This window comes from Micromys minutus (genome assembly GCF_963924665.1).
Source record: "Micromys minutus genome assembly, chromosome: 10".
NCBI lineage: Eukaryota > Metazoa > Chordata > Mammalia > Rodentia > Muridae > Micromys > Micromys minutus.
Genome location: NC_137979.1, coordinates 2,831,465 through 2,847,163, shown reverse-complemented (window position 1 = coordinate 2,847,163; position 15,699 = coordinate 2,831,465). Strand labels below are relative to the sequence as shown.

At 48.5% G+C, this 15,699-nt stretch overlaps 1 protein-coding gene and 1 pseudogene across 2 annotated transcripts; one reads left to right on the top strand and one right to left on the bottom strand.

Annotated features, from left to right (window-relative positions):
- Nucleotides 1-2,367: 2,367 nt before the first annotated feature.
- On the bottom strand, nucleotides 2,368-7,478 carry LOC308426275 (pyruvate kinase PKM-like; annotated as a pseudogene). Its single transcript has 2 exons — nucleotides 7,459-7,478; nucleotides 2,368-3,958 (listed from the first exon to the last, which is right to left on the bottom strand). The product of its transcript is annotated as a pyruvate kinase PKM-like (transcript).
- A 110-nt stretch (nucleotides 7,479-7,588) lies between these two features.
- LOC308426274 (uncharacterized protein) lies at nucleotides 7,589-15,697 on the top strand (the record flags this gene model as incomplete). The annotated part of the gene is made up of 4 exons (XM_080924014.1): nucleotides 7,589-8,858; nucleotides 8,920-9,038; nucleotides 9,298-9,412; nucleotides 15,495-15,697. 4 exons carry the CDS (start codon nucleotides 7,589-7,591, stop codon nucleotides 15,695-15,697), a joined length of 1,707 nt encoding a protein of 568 aa, XP_080780140.1.
- Between the last annotated feature and the right edge of the window lie 2 nt (nucleotides 15,698-15,699).

Here is a 15,699-nt window from a genome sequence, read left to right as displayed (position 1 = left end):
GAGTCTCCTGCAGCACATCTTGCTGGGCAGGACTGGTTCACAGGGACAGGTCACACAGGCACACGTGGAATTTATGGATGACACCAGCCGCTCCATCATCTGACACATCAAAGGCCCCACTGGAGAGAGAGGGTGTTGTGCTCACCCTATTGGAGTCAGAAAGAGAAGCTTGGAGCTTGCAGTCACCTTGCTGCTGTGTCCTGGGTCTCTACCACCTAGCCAATGGGATATCCTACACCTGTTAAATAAAGCATTTGTATTAAATAAAGCTGTTCGTTACTATGGTTTTTGTCTCCATAGGGAGGAATGAGACACAATAAACAGTCTTGGGATAGGCCAGTTTGAATGATTGTAGGTAGGCTCTTGGATACTAGGCTATTTCTACTTGTCTGATAGATGGTGCTGGAGTGCTTAAGTCAGGGTAATAGTGGTTTGAGGGATGGATGAGGGAGGTGGGTGCAGGATCGGTTGGTTTATATTTACTCTTATTTTCTACCCTGGTGCTAAGGACGGAGTCCATGTTTTTTCTCTTGAGTGAATTGTTTATTCTCTCTGGGGTTTGGCTAGAGAGCTAGTCTATCTAGGGTTAGCTAGACCTCAGGTAGTGAATTAGTTACTTTTCTCTTGTTGTGAGGAGGCACGGTGACCAAAGAAACTTAGAGAAAATGGCCTGGGTTTACAGTTTTAGTGGATCAGTCTGTGATCATCATGCCAAGGAATGTGGCAGTGGGGGCTGGGGTGCTGAAGCTTATACCTGAGCTATAAGTTGTAGGCAGAGAGAGAGGGGGAGGGGGAGAGGGAGGGAGAGAGAGAGAAGAAGAGAGAGGGAGGGAGGGAGAGAGAGAGAGAAGAGGAAGGAGAGAGAGGGAGGGAGGGAGGGAGGGAGAGAGAGAGGGAGGGAGAGAGGGAGGGAGGGAGAGAAGGAGAGAGAGGGAGGGAGGGAGGGAGGGAGAGAGAGAGGGAGGGAGGGAGAGAAGGAGAGAGAGGGAGAGAGGGAGAGAGAAAGAGGGAAGGAGAGAGAGGGAGGGAGAGAGAGAAAAAGAGAGAGGGAGGGAGGGAGAGAGAGAAAAGAGGAAGGAGAGAGAGGGAGGGAGGGAGGGAGGGAGAGAGAGAGGGAGGGAGAAAGGGAGGGAGGGAGAGAAGGAGAGAGAGGGAGGGAGGGAGGGAGGGAGAGAGAGAGGGAGGGAGAGGGAGGGACGGAGAGAGAGAAGGAGAGAGATGGAGAGAGGGAGAGAGAGAGAGGGAGGGAGGGAGGGAGAGATAGAGATAGATAGATAGATAGATAGATAGATAGATAGATAGAGAGAGAGAGAGAAGACCTGGCGTGGGCTTTTAAAAACCTCAAAGCCCATTCCTAGTGACACAAGGCCACATCTCCAAATTCTGCCCAAACAGTTCCACTAACTGGTGACTAGCATTCAAACATACAAGCTTGTTGGAGGGAGTTCTCACTCAAACCACCACATTAGAAGGGAATGGTTCTCCTTTCTAATGGTGTACCTCTGAAAGGTATGCTAGGGCAGTGGTGGCACAGAGCCTGTGGGAGTGGCCAACCAATACCGGATCTGACTAGAGGCCCCCTTCTCAAGATGAAACCCATTTCGGATACTACTTGGGTAACTAAGCGTGAGATTAGATAATACAGGGACCTAAGGGAAAATGATACTGGTCTTAAAAAGAAGAAAAAAGTGTAGTGATCAAATGACCTCTAATGATACTCTGCTGTACTCATTGATCAGTGCCTTGCTCGGCGTCATCAGAGTGTTCCTTCTGTAGCAGATGGGGACAAATACAGAGACCCACAGCCTGGCATTACACACAGAGTCCTTGAGACACTCAGCCCTAAATGGAACGTTTCCATCAAATCCCTTCCTCAGAGCTCAGGGAACTCCAGAGGGTAAGAACACCAAGAAAACAAGGCCCTCCAAATCAGCACGAGCACAGCTTTTATGAATTCCCAGAGACTGAAGTGGCACGAACAGCAGGCCAGAGACGCTGCAGAAGACAAGGTGGAGAGTGGAGGCGCCAGGGCCAAAAGTCACGTCACGGGAACCCTGGGCCCCACGCCCTCAGCTGACTCCAGGCTAGGGCTGGGAATTCTCTGGAAAACTTTCTACGGAGGCCAAGTACACAGAGATGCTGCTACCCTTCTGTGATAGTCAGAGGGTTTCCAGTCCTGTGTTCTTCTGGCTCAGGTAGGGCCATGAAAAATACCTGGGCTCTATTCCAAGGCATTATTAATTTTCCCTGGTTCTTCAGCCCACCAGCGCCACACCATGGCCAGAGTGAGAACTACAAGCGTTGCTGGCCTAGTGGATAGGATAGGGAAGGGGAAGGGACAAGCGCTAGAAGAGGGACTCCAGAGGGTCAACAAGGTACAGGCACTACACACATGGTGTTGGTGAAGCCAGAGACCTGGCTCCACCCGATCAGCACAATGACCACATCTCCCTTCTTGAAGAAGCCTCGGGCCTTGCCAGCATTTATGGCCAAGTTTACACGAAGGCCAACATCCTCAGCCCAGGCATCCTGTACCGCGTTCTTACACAGCACAGGGAAGAGGCCGCAGTACAATGGGCCTGGCGAGCAGGCTGGGGATTGCACATCACAGCAAGGACAGGAGCCCAAGAACCGTACCTGGCCACTTGGTGAGCACTCCTGCCAGACTTGGTGAGCACGATAAAGGCCCCACTGCAGCACTTGAAGGAGGCCTCCACGGCGCGCCCACGGCAGCAGCTCCTGTGGGGTCGCTGGTAATGGGCGCCAGGCTGCGGAGTTCCTCAAATAACTGCAGGTGGTGGATGGCGGCCTCCGCCTCTCAGGCAATCAGTTGCTGCCTCCAGAGGGTAGTCCCCTTGGCTGTTTTCTCCGGACAGCATGGTGCGTCTGCTCCATCTCTGCCTTGGCCACATCGCCGCCTTCAGCACGGGTGGGGGCGTGGCTTCTCGATCATGCTCTCCAGCATCTGTGTGGCACAGATGACAGGCTTCCCAGCTCAGTTGCATCGCCCAATCATCATCTTCTGAGCCAGGAAGTCCTTCTCTGCAAAATCTCAATGTCCAGGTGACTACGAGCCACCATGATCCCATCACTCGCCTCTAAAATCTCATCAAACCCGGGGACACCTTCATGGTTCTCGATTTTGCTGATGGTCTTGGTGTTCTTGCCCTTCTCTTTCAGGACCTTCCTAACTTCGTGCACATCAGCTGACTTGAGGATGAAAGATACAGACACCATGCCCACATCCCGCTCCACCCCAGACTTCAGGTCCTGGATGTCCTTTTCTGACGCGGAGGGGACGTCCACCGCAGCTCCGGGCGGGTTCACGCCCTTCTTGATGCCCAGGGGGCCACCATTCTCCACCCCTGTCACCAGGTAGTCAGCACCTTTCTCCTGCACATGCAGGGAGATGAGCCCATCGTCCGCGTAGATCTGGCTGCCCAGCCACAGGATGTTCTCGTCACACTTCTCCATGTGGGCGCTGTCCAGGGTGATCTTCAGAGCGGCTCCCTTCTTCAGCTCCACCTCTGCAGTGCCGCCGCCCTTGATGAGTGCAGTCTGGACCTCAGGCCCCTTCGTGTCCAGAGCCACCACAATGGGACGGTAGAGGATGGGGTTTGAGGCAAAGCTCTCTGTGGCTGCACGGACATTCTTGATGGTGCCTGCACGGGACTCATGGGTTCCATGAGACAAATTCAGCCGAGCACATTCATTCCAGACTTAATCATCTCCTTCAGCATCTCCACAGAGCGGGCAGCAGGGCCAGTGGTACAGGTGATGCCAGCGGTGCATGTGTTCCAGGAAGATGTCAGCCATGGCTGCAGGGCGCTGCTGGGTCTGGATGAAGGCTGTCCCTGCTTCGCTGTGTGGCTTCGGCACGGTTCCCGAGATCCTCCGGGGTTCTTCGGATCCTGGTGCGATACCTATAGCAGACACGTTGCTGCTGTGTGGGGGGCCTCTGAGCCGATATTATGGCTTCCAGTTTAGAGTTTTTATGTGACTCTTGAGCATGTGAACAAGTGGCTCTCTGACTCTTGAACCCTCTCTTGGGCTCTTTTTCTTCTGTTGGCCTGTCTTTGATGTGATAGCTTTTGTTTTTATTTTATTTTGTTATGTTCTTAAAATGGAATGAATGAATGAATGAATGAAACCCTAGTCACTAGGGTAAAGGTTAACAACAGAACTGTTATTTATGTCATCTGGGAGATGGAAAATCAGTTTTCTCCAATATAATGACACTGGGTAGATCAACCACTCTAGGACAGGTCTCATGTTCAGGAATAGCTCATTTTTATTTTGTGTGTGCGTGTGTTCTAATTTGGTTAGTTTCCCTCTTTTTCGGTGATGCATTTTCTAAGTTTTGGGCATTTTGTTCTATTGGATTTTTGTTTTTTGTTTTTGACAAAGCACTTAACATTGGGTAAGGAGAAGGAGAGGAACTGGATAAATTTGGGGAAGGGGAAGAATATGATAAAATATATTTAAATTAAAATATTGAACTAATATACCATGTAATACATATTTATTAATATTATACATGAATGGTTCCACTAGGGAAACTTTTGCTTCCTGTTCTTGTGGCCTTATGTTCTACTAGCCTAGAAATTTTGGTTCCAGATGGGGGAGCACCTCCTTCCAGGGGGTCACTCCTTCCTGAGGATACAGGAAGTATTTCTTCTCCCTGGCTACCAGCGAAGAAAGGAATACCAGTGTTAGGAGAAATGATTGATCCACATTACCCTGGGAAAAGTGGGTTCCTTTTCCATAATGGAGGTAAAGAAGGTTATGTCTGGACTACAGAAGCAGATTCTTTAGAAAGGCTCTTGGTGTTGCAAAGTTCTGTGATTAAGGTCAATGGGACAGGACACTGCATAATTCAGGCATCACCTGGCTCATTTGAAGTAGGAAGACTGACCTTAACTCTGGGACACACCTTGTCATGGCCTGTTTAAAGCATGTGAGAGAACAAGGCTTTCACATTAGCCCACCTGGCTCATTCCCATGCACAGCTTCACGGATCTTCCTGCCGAGTCTTCCCCCTGGGCATTAACGATGATTAAAGCTTCAGACGGCCTCATGACCCGGTGATGAACTGTTATATCATAGTGTGTCTTACTTTTCAGTACTATCTATCTGGGCATCTACATTAAATAGCATCTTTAAGCATCAAGTATACAAAATAGGGTGACTCATGGTGTGTGTGTGTGTGTGTGTGTGTGTGTGTGTGCGCTCACGAATGCATGTGTGCCTGTGTATATTTGTATATTTACCATTTCTGGAATCTAAGGGATCTGAAGGTTTAGGACAATGACTTTTGAGTGTCTTGAGCAGGACATTGTAAAATCGGGTAGGAAGATAATCTAGTTCTTATCTTTTTTGCCTCCAGACATAAAGAGAGGTGAGGTTTTTCAGACGTTTTAGACTTTGGCCTTTTAGACAGACATTCCTGGCGTCATGAGCATGTTTGTGTGCAGAGTGAGCAGGCAACTGAGGGGGACATACGGAATAAAGATACAGAATAAAGGCGGATGCCAGGTTTCCATTCATCCTGCCTTAGTTACCTTGCAGGCCCCAAAGAAAAGTAATGCCTTTAAAAAGTATTCTTCGCCAGGCAGTGGTGGCACATGACTGTAATCTTAGCACTTGGGAGACTGAGGCAGGAGGATCTCTAAATTTGAGGCCAGCCTGGTCTACAGAGTGAGTTCCAGGACAGCTGGAGCTGCACGGAGAAACTCTGTCTTGAAAAACAAAGTATTTTTATTAAGTTGTGTATGGAGGTGCACACCTTTAATCTCAGCACTGGGGGAGGGCAGAGACAGGTGAATGCATGAGATGGGAGGCCCGACTGAGTGAGTTTCAGGACAGACAGAGCTACATAAAAGAGAGAGTCTGTCTCACCTTTTAAAAGAAAAATACTGGTTCTAAGTGCTTGTTACCAAGTCATGGTTAATAAAGGTTAAGAAAGTGTTAAATAGGGTTGAAGAGATGGCTCAGGGGTTAAGAGCACTGGCTGCTCTTCCAGAGGTCCTGAGTTCAATTCCAAGCAACGACATGGTGGCTCACAACCATCTGTAATGAGACCTGATGCCCTCTTCTGGTGTGTCTGAAGACAGCTACAGCATACCCACATAGATGAAATAATAAAAAGTAAATCTTAAAAAAGAAAGTGTTACTTTAAAAGTCATCTCTAGCAAAGGTTTGTGTGAGTATCATAAAAGTCGTCATGTGTAGATGGTTGCACCAGCTGGGATCAGCAAATATGATGGTCTCTATCCCCGTTACCATCATGCTGTGTTCTGTGTTCAGTCCTCCCTCCAGCTCTAAACCCTGGGAACCACTGGTTTACTCTCCATCCCTAAGAGCTCATCTCAAAATAAAAAAGTCATATAGACAGAGTCTTGAGGTAAGCACATAGCTTTGTGGATGTTCATTGATCTAGCACAATGCTTTTTAAGATTCATGTGAGCTATCAACAGCCAGCTATTTTTCAAAAATTTATTTATTCACTTTACATCCTGCTCACTGCCCCCTTCTGGTCACCCCTTCCCACAATCCTTCCCCGTCCCCTCCCTGTGTATCCCCCCCACCCTGGCACACCACGTTTTACGACTCCCTCTAAGGCCAGACAAGGCAGCCCAGCTGGAAGATCATATCCTAAGAACAGGCAGCAGCTTTTGGGACAGTCCCCACTCCAGGTCTTCGGGACCCGCATGAAGATCCACCTGCACATCTGATCCACGGGGCGGGGGAGGCCTAGGTGTAGACCATGTATGCTCTTCTGAACAACCGGATTTTGATGTAGAAGTTGTTTAGCCTTGAACTTTAGTTTTTAAAAAGATTTATTTATTCAGTATATGTAAGTACACTGTATCTGTCTTCAGACACACCAGAAAAGGGCATCAGATGTCATTACAGATGGTTGTGAGACACCATGTGTTTGCTGGGAATTGAACTCAGGACCTCTGGAAGAGCAGTCAGTGCTCCTAACCGCTGAGCCACCTCTCCAGCCCTAGCCTTGAACTTTAAGTGATAAAACTCGTTTTGAACATTTCATGAAGCACAGTCTTCTGTTGATTGATGGGAAGGTATGGCAGTGCCCACTTAGACTTTCCTCCTTTTCTGCCCACTTCTACCAGACACCCAGAGCTCGCTCCAGCCTTGCTAACTCACTCTGGTCTGGATGGCGCAGGTGAGCTCTAGTTCCGAGCAGCTGCTCCACTATCCCAGAGAAAGTATGTGCAGTCTCCAGGGGATGTTGTTGAGCTCAGAGTCACTGAGCCCCATAGTTCTCTGGCTAGGGGGACCTCAGAGTGGCAAGGTTCCAACAATGGGGGGCGGGGCTGTCTACCGGCCTCTAGATAAGTGAGCAGTTGATCCTAGTGTCGCAGCACAGCAGAAGGTTCTGGTGCGTGCCCTTTCCCCGCGTGGCCGTTGCTCTTGTGCCCATTCTTCGCTCACAGGTTCCAGTGCTGCGTCATAGGCGACCCACCCCACACTGCGTGCCTTGCTGTGGGCTCCGTCGACGCTAGGGAAGCGTCTCTGAATTGCTGACTCCATTTGAAGTCTCCAGTTGCGCAGAGCGGTCCGGATGGGTGGATACCTGGGCCGGGCTCGCCCTCCGCCCCCGACTGTGCGCACTAGGGACCCGCAGAAGAGGCCCTCACTACCGGCCCACTGTGTTTCCCCGTCTCTCCGGGTTAATCCTGCGGATGGGTGTCTGAACATGGCTGATAGTCTGCCTTTTGAAGACAGTGCAGCTTTAGGGCATCCTCAGCAGCACCCCGAGTGCGACGTGGTTGTCCACACGCAACAATATCCGGCAAAGAAGTTTTCCTCCATATCCTTAGGTAGTCAGCACAAGTCAGTGCCGGCACTTTCTAGTTTCAGGATGTCCCGAAGCTCGGTGATCCTGAATGTGCTCTCTAGTAAGGGCAGAAACGCATTCCGTTTTGTTTTGGGGCAGCCGGTCTTGATTCTATGGTCTTTTCTTACTAGCCACCTCTTACCTCAATCTAGGAAGGAGACACAGATTAGTGCTCCTCGAGAAAGCAGTCAAGTTCAAATCAAGAAAAAAAAAGATCTCACTATCTTGGGAGAAGGTGGAAAAGGATTTGCCAATCAGGGGGAAGGCTCCCCAGCCATCGCGAGGCCTTGTGATCAGGGAAAGGACTCCGATCGCAGTGTGAGTGCCTCGTCAGCTTTTACACGTCTGCTTGTCAACGGTGTGCTCTCTTCTTTTGTACCCAAGCCAGGTCCTCTGGTTAGAGAGACCTGTTCCAAGAACTCAGCGAAGAGCTCTGTGAAGGAATACCAGATCGCTCTCAAGAACTCATACAAACGAAACGCCATTTCCAGCTCCTACAGTTCCTCTCTAGCACAGCAGCCACCAGAGAGAATCTGTGTACGTGCTACCGGAAAGGCTGCGCCTCATGCTCCTTCAGAAGCCCAAGGTGCTTCCAAAGGCGCTGCTGCACGTGGTACTCGAGGTGCTGTTCCAGGTGCTGCTGCACGTGGTACTCGAGGTGCTGCTCCAGGTGCTGTTCCAGGTGCTGTTCCAGGTGCTGTTCCAGGTGCTGCTGCATGTGCTGCCACAGGTGATGCTTCAGGGGCTGCCACAGGGGGTGCTGCATGTGCTCCCACAGGTGCTGTCCTAAGAGCTGCTTCTAGTGATGGTTCAGGGGCTGCCACAGATGCTACTGCACTTGATACCCAAGGTGCTGTTTCTGGTGCTGCTTCAGGCACTTCTGCAGGCATTATTCTAGGTGCTGCTTCTGGTGTTGCTGCAGGTCCTGCCCCAGACGCTGCATTAGGGGCAACTGCAGGTGCTGCCCCAGGTGATGCTTCAGGGGATTCTGCAGGTACCGATTCACGTGCTACCCAAGGTGCTTTAAGAGGTGCTGCTGCACGTGCTACCCAAAGTTCTCCAAAAGGTGCTGCTGCCCATGCTATCCCGGGTGCTCCAAGAGTCGCTGCTGAAGGTGCTATCCAAAGTGCTTCAAAAGCCGCTGCTGCCCGTGCTACTGGAGGGGCTGCCAAAGGTGCCTATGTAAATACTGCGCCACTTCCAGACTGGGGTTCGTCCCAGTTGCAGGTGCTTGCTAAGAAATGCAGGAACAAAAGCTGCGAACGTAACTCTTCAGGTAGTCGGAGAAAAAAGAAAAAGAGACACAGGGAAGCTGAGCAGGAAACTACCCCAGATACTCCTCAAGTTCAGCAAGAACCCCTTTGGAATGGCCTTCCCACACCTGATATTCCAAAGCCTGTGAGACGTAAGATCCCCCTGTTGCTGCCTCCTAGGCGAGGTCTTCCACTGATTCTGCCCCAATTCCAAGAATTATGTTGCGGTATCATTGTAGACAACTTGACATAGAGAAGAAAACTACAGTGCAGTGGATCAACAAGACCCCGAAGGGTAAGTGGAAGGCTGTGTAGACAGTGACTCAGCTGTGTCTGCCGCAGCAACCTCCTTCAGCACCTTTCCTGTCACTCAGAGGAGGGAGAGCATCAGGAAGATTCAGAGCCCTAAGCCTGGTCCCCATACTACGCTCCAATGCCTGCCTCTGTGGGCCATTTTCCTCGGTTCTCCCTAAGTCCCAGTTTGTTTTGTCTGAGTTTAAAGAAACGGGTTTCTGTCCCCCAAGTACCTTCCCGCTTGACCTTTGCTAGTAGTTTACTCCAGCTTTGTTCTTCAGTTAGCCCAAGGAACTCTTCTGGCTTATGGAAACTGTGGTAGACCCAGAGAGAATATTCTAATCTCACCCACTTTGTACTACAAGGCAAAGTTGGGTGATTAGAGGATGTTGTTCTAACACAGTGGATCCTGGAACCTAAAAGGGACATTTCAGGTTGACTTTCCTCTAGATGAGAAGAGTCAGAGTGGTTACTGCTAGTGGAGATGGTACTTCTGCCCCATTTACACACACACACACACACACACACACAGTGCTTGATGAAAAAAAATAAGTTGTCTGTCCTCAAGAAACACACGCAAACACAAACCAAGGCGGTCTAGTTCAATGGTTCTCAACCTTTCTGATGCCCTCACCCTTTAATGTGTTGAACTCCCAGCCATAACATTATTTTCACTGCTACTTCATAACTGTAGTTTTTCTATTGTTAGGAATTGTAGTGTAAATATCCGATATTCCTGATGGTCTTAGGTGACCCCTACAAAAGGGTCATTTGATCCCCAAAGGGGTTGTTGCCCACAGGTTGAGAACTGCTAGTCTAGATTAATCTTTATATGGCCTCTACGATATCAAACACTGTAGTTATTAATCCCCTTATTTCTCTTCACATACTTACTCTCATCTGTGTTTTTTACAGATGGTGCCAAGGCCTGGCATAATTAAATGACTTTCAGATAGCCACACGTCACTGAGAACTTAATGCTGATCTTCAATTCCAAGCATCTGGTTTTTGTATTCTGTAAATGTGGTGTAATATCACATTCTATGTTAGAGCCATTTTGATCCTTAAATAAAATTGTTACCCAGTATTCTTGTTGCAGTTTCTGATTTGTACTAGTGTTTGTGATACATGTACTCTCTTAATATTATGTCCCTTTTCTTGACCACAGCTGTGACCCACACACCCCCCTAGAAGCATAGGAAGTCTTACCAATGTCTCTTGTTTATCTTGAGGATGGTCATTTGTTTCTGAGGATTCTGACTTAGGATATTCTTTACCCCTTCAGTCCTTGGGACTGCAGTTGTACCCTTTTCTATTTAGAACCTTGGTAAAGGTTACTTTTTCTTCTTGGAACCACCCTGTCCTACTTATACTTCTCCTGCTAAAATCCTCTGATGAAAACTTGATGAAAAGCAAGTTAAGGAGGAAAGGGTTTATTTGGGATACAAGTCCACCACTGCAGGAAAGTTAAGGTAGGAACTTGAAGCAGCTGGTCACCTTTCCAGTCGAGAGCAGAGAGAATAAGTGCGTACAAGTTTGCTGTGCTCAGTTTCATGCTTACCATTATAAACCACAAGACCCAAACCTAGGGAGTGGTGCCACCTGTAGTGGACAAGTCTTCTCATCTTAAGGCAATCAAGAGATGCCTAAGGTCAACCAGGTCCAGACAAACTGAGAGCCTCTTCCCAGATGATGCTGGGCTCTGTCAAGCTGACAATTAAAGCTAAGCATTGTACACCCTGTCTCTAGCCACCAAAGCAACTATCTCCATGTTAGAGCAAGCTGACTCTCTTTGAGCAGCATCACGAGCTCTCATCTCTGACTCCTGGGTACTCAGATCGGCAATTCAGGATGAATTACAAATCCATTATTCCCTAGTGCATTTTTCTATATATTTTTTACATCTTTTGTCTTTTACATTTATTTGATTTGTTTGTTTTTTTTTAAAGAATTATTTTATTTTATATGAATACACTGTAGCTGTCTTCAGACACACCAAAAGAGGGCATCAGATCTCATTCCAGCTTCACTTGCAAATGTTCATTGTGATGAGTCATTGTTCTGGTTCAAGATCTTTGGCTTCTCTGACACCATCAATACTGGATCCTTACTGGGATGCCTCCCAGTTATCCTATTGTTGCTCTGAGGCATCGAGACCTGCAGCTTTGGAACGGCAGGACTGGCCTTTGCATGGTTCCCAACCATTTACTAATGATATAGATGCTGGGACGGGTCAGCTCAGAGCCCTGGATCTGGGCCAAGTGGTCTGTGCTGGTCAGTGTGTCCGGTCTTCCTTATCTGTACCACCAGAGCAAGCTCTCTACACTGCTCTGGCTAAGCCACCCAATGCTGCCAAGCAGGAGGCAGGGTCAGCTCTCCTGCTCTTATGGCCTTGGGGCCAGCTCACCTGAGTGCCCACCTCCAGAGCCAGTTCTCTTGTGCTGTTCAGGTGAGGTGCAGGGCCTGATCTCCTGTGTTCATGACCTGGTTGGCAACTTTCCTGACTGCCAGAGGTGTCAAGGGATGGGGCATGACCTCAGTACCAGTCTCACCCCACAGCAGGAGAGCATCAGGACCAGCTCACCGATATCCCCCAGCTCCCCTGTGCTGCCTGCGCCAGGGCCTGCTCTTCTAATTCCAGCTCCAGACTAGGGGCGGGGCCAGTTCTGCACGGTCCCTGGTCATCCATGTGATCCTCAGCAGAAGCCCTGACCAGGGACTCGCCTTGTTCTCTAGTGGTAATATGAGTCACTGACCCCTTCTGCTCCATAGCTGTGGATCTAGGCGTGGCCCACAGTGGCAGCTCTGGCTGAGACTTCCCCATGTCCCCAGGTGGCAGGGCTGGCCACTCACAACAGGCTGCTCCTCTCCACCCTCGAGTCTCCAGATTCATCTCTCTCCATAATGCCCAAGCTGCTCCGCTTCTCTCCCATGTGACCTCCACATGCTCCCACACTGTGGTGGCTCCTGCTTCCGGTTGGCTGTGCATCTAGTGGGCCCTTGGCTGACATCCTCCAGTGAGCAGGTGTCTATGGCCCTGCACAGAAGGGCGGGTCTGCGTGCGGCATGGTGGAGTGCGGGTCTCTGTCTGCCTCCTCTCATGCTGTGCTGGGTGGTGGTGGGCAGGGCCGTTCTCTATGGCTGGTCTACACATGGGGCAGAAGGCAGGTCTGTGCTTGCACGGCTAGGCTGAACACAGTTCTCTGTCGGTCTTTCTCCTCCCACACTCCTCCCGCCTGGATTTGATTTGAGTTGAGTTTTTTGTGTCTTAGTCATAATATCGCTTTGGCCACCAAACCAGGCATCAAGCTGGATGAACAAAGGACTGACTGTCATCTGCTCTGCCCCTGACTAACATAAGAATATCACCACCACCACCAGCCAAAGAATATGCACAGGCTGGACCAAGGCCTCTCCATTCATATGTAGCAGATGTGTGACCTTCACGTGTGTCCTGAGCAATTGGAACGGGGGCTATGCCAAAAACTGTTGCCTGTCTGTGGGATGTGTTCTTCTAGCTGGGCTGCCTTGTCTGGACTCAGTGGGACAGGAAGCGCTTAGCCTCCCAATGACTTGAAGTGCCAGGCTGAGGGGGACACACAGGGGAGGCCCGGCCTCTCAGAGGAGAAGGGGAGGGGATGGAGGAAGGATTGTGAGAGGAAGTAACCAGGAGGGACCCAGTGAGCAGGATGTAAAGTGAATAAATAATAAAAAAATAAGTTGAATTAAAAAAAAGACCATCACCACTAAGGTGTCTCTGCCCATTGCTAGGGGAAACACTGAGATTTTTAATAAAATCTTGGAAACAAAAGCTGTGCATTCAGCAGTGGTCCCATCGGGATTCTGTGGAAAATTCCAAACCTGGTCACACACAATCAGTGGGTCACAAAACAAGACAAAAAGACACGGTTGTTGGCTGACTAGTTCCTTTGGGACAATCCCTGGGGCCCACATAGTGGGAGAAGAGAACTGACTCTTGTAAGTTATTTTCTGACCCCCCCATATGTGCCATTCTGCATGTGGGTGCCACCCCCAAAGTAACCGTAAATAATGAAAAGTTAAACACGAACAATATTACAACTATAAAAAGATAGAAATACAGAAAATGGACAAGTAAGGTAAAGAGGGTCACAGGGTGGAAGAAACTCTGTGTGTGTGTGCATGTGAGAGTGTGTGTGTTGTGTGTGTATATGTATGTATGTGTGTTATGTATGCCTGTGTGAGTGTGGTGTTGTGTTGTGTCCCTACATACACACTTCATACACTATACCCCTTGTAGATCTAACATACCGCACTGGATGACCACAGCCTAAGAATATTTAGGCAACACTAATGAATTAAAAAAAAATTGAGGACACAAGCTAGGTGTGGGTTTGGGAGGAGACTGAGGAGGAGGTGGACATCAAAGTACAGTGTGGGAAATTTTCAAGGAACGAATAAAATATTTTAGAGATTTGGTTGAGTTTGCAAACCTTCAGAAGGATAGCAGTGATGGGCAGAGTAGGGACATCACAGCGTAGCTTCAGTTAGAGGGGAGGCAGCCAAACAGGATGCTTTAAGGTTGCTCGCACACAGGTTTTTAAGGTTGCTTGCACATAGGTTTTTAAGGTTGCTTATACATGGGTTTTTAAGGTTGCTTATACACGGGTTTTTAAGGTTGCTTGCACATGGGTTTTTAAGGTTGCTTGCACATGGGTTAGTAGGGGAAAACCACACAGAGCTGCAGCTTTATTTTTTAATAAGTCATTCTTATATTAAAAGCTTTTGAGGATCTGAGATAAAACTGAATTTTAACACAAGGTTCTTTGGTGTTAGGTGTTGTTTACTGATGAATGGATGAGAGGCAACTGGTAGTCAGGCCAAGGACCTTCACTGTATATTTACTAATTATGTTTATTCATCTAGGGATCATTACCATGTCATTGTTATCGATAGTACAAACATCCAAGAACCCCTCCGCCAGCTGGTGCCCCCTGGAAGGCTGCTGCCTGTTATTTTGGATTCTGCCCTTCCCGGTTTCCCAACAGTGTGGAGTGTCATATTCTTTCTTTACTTGAATTAATAACATGTTAGGGAAGAGTCAGACACCAGGAAGGCATCATTGGCAGAGTGATTCACCCAGAAATTCTCAAAGTTCAGAGGAAGTTCAGCTCCTTCGCTCCTCTGGTACCCATCTCTTCTCCCCAGACACCCATTTCGCTACACTAATTGGTCACTGTGGGGCATATCTTTCCCAGGGAGCCTCAGAGAAAGTTGGAGTTACTTGTTATCTCAGCTTTAATAAGCAGGGCTGCTGTCCCACAGCTCCCTGGGACGGAGTATAAAAGTTAATAGCAATGGTGAGCTAAGTTCCTGGGACAGGCAGGAGGACTGAGTTCGGTCAGTGTATTCAGGGCACAGGAAGAGCTTCGAGGACCCAGAACTGACCTAGCAATAGAAATCAAGGTAAAGGTTCTGCAAAAACGTACCTTGTGACCAACAGGCTCAAACAGGACGGAGCTGGCTCATTCTCAGTTCATTGAGCCTCTGTGGAGTATCTACAGCTCAGAACACAATTTAGGCTTTCATCTCGCCAGCACCAACACTCCGTGTCTCCCCACAAGGGGGCGCTAGTCCCAACAATCATTGCTTTTATTTTATTTTTTTAAGTCCAAGAACTTCAAGTTATACCATATTTCATGGAGTCTTAAAACCTCCAGGTATGATGATGTGTGAATGAAATAAAAATAAATTTATAAAACTTCCTATAAAACCATACATATGTCAATATATATATATATTTCTACAACAGCCATCATTTTCACTTTGCAATGGGCCATGAGGATACTTTGTGTACTGACTTAAGTCACATAATTCCCTTTTTTACAAAAACCATCAGTTCCTTCTTTTTATTCAATCATGCACAACTGCTTGTCTTCTGGTTTGTTGAAGCCGTAAGTCAGACAACACCGGTCACAGTGATGCCTGTCAAAGTGGCTACCCATGGGAAGCGGATTCTAGCTCTCTCATCCTGCACACCTGTGCAGTCGGCTTCTCAAGCAGAGTCTGGACGCCTCTGCTGGTGCCTTTGTTTTTTTCCCAAGGTAGGAATCAGGGTTTTCAGTCCAGCTTTGACTTTGTTTACAACTTCCTGGTCACAACTCTGAAGAAGGCTGGAGAGAATAATGGCTCCTCGGGTGATGCTGGCCCAGGACTTGAGGTTCTTCACACCAACATGCCCTACAAGGGTCTTTGCCGGACAACCTTCTTCTCCATTTTCTTTCCTCTTTTTGTCTTGCTCTATTAACC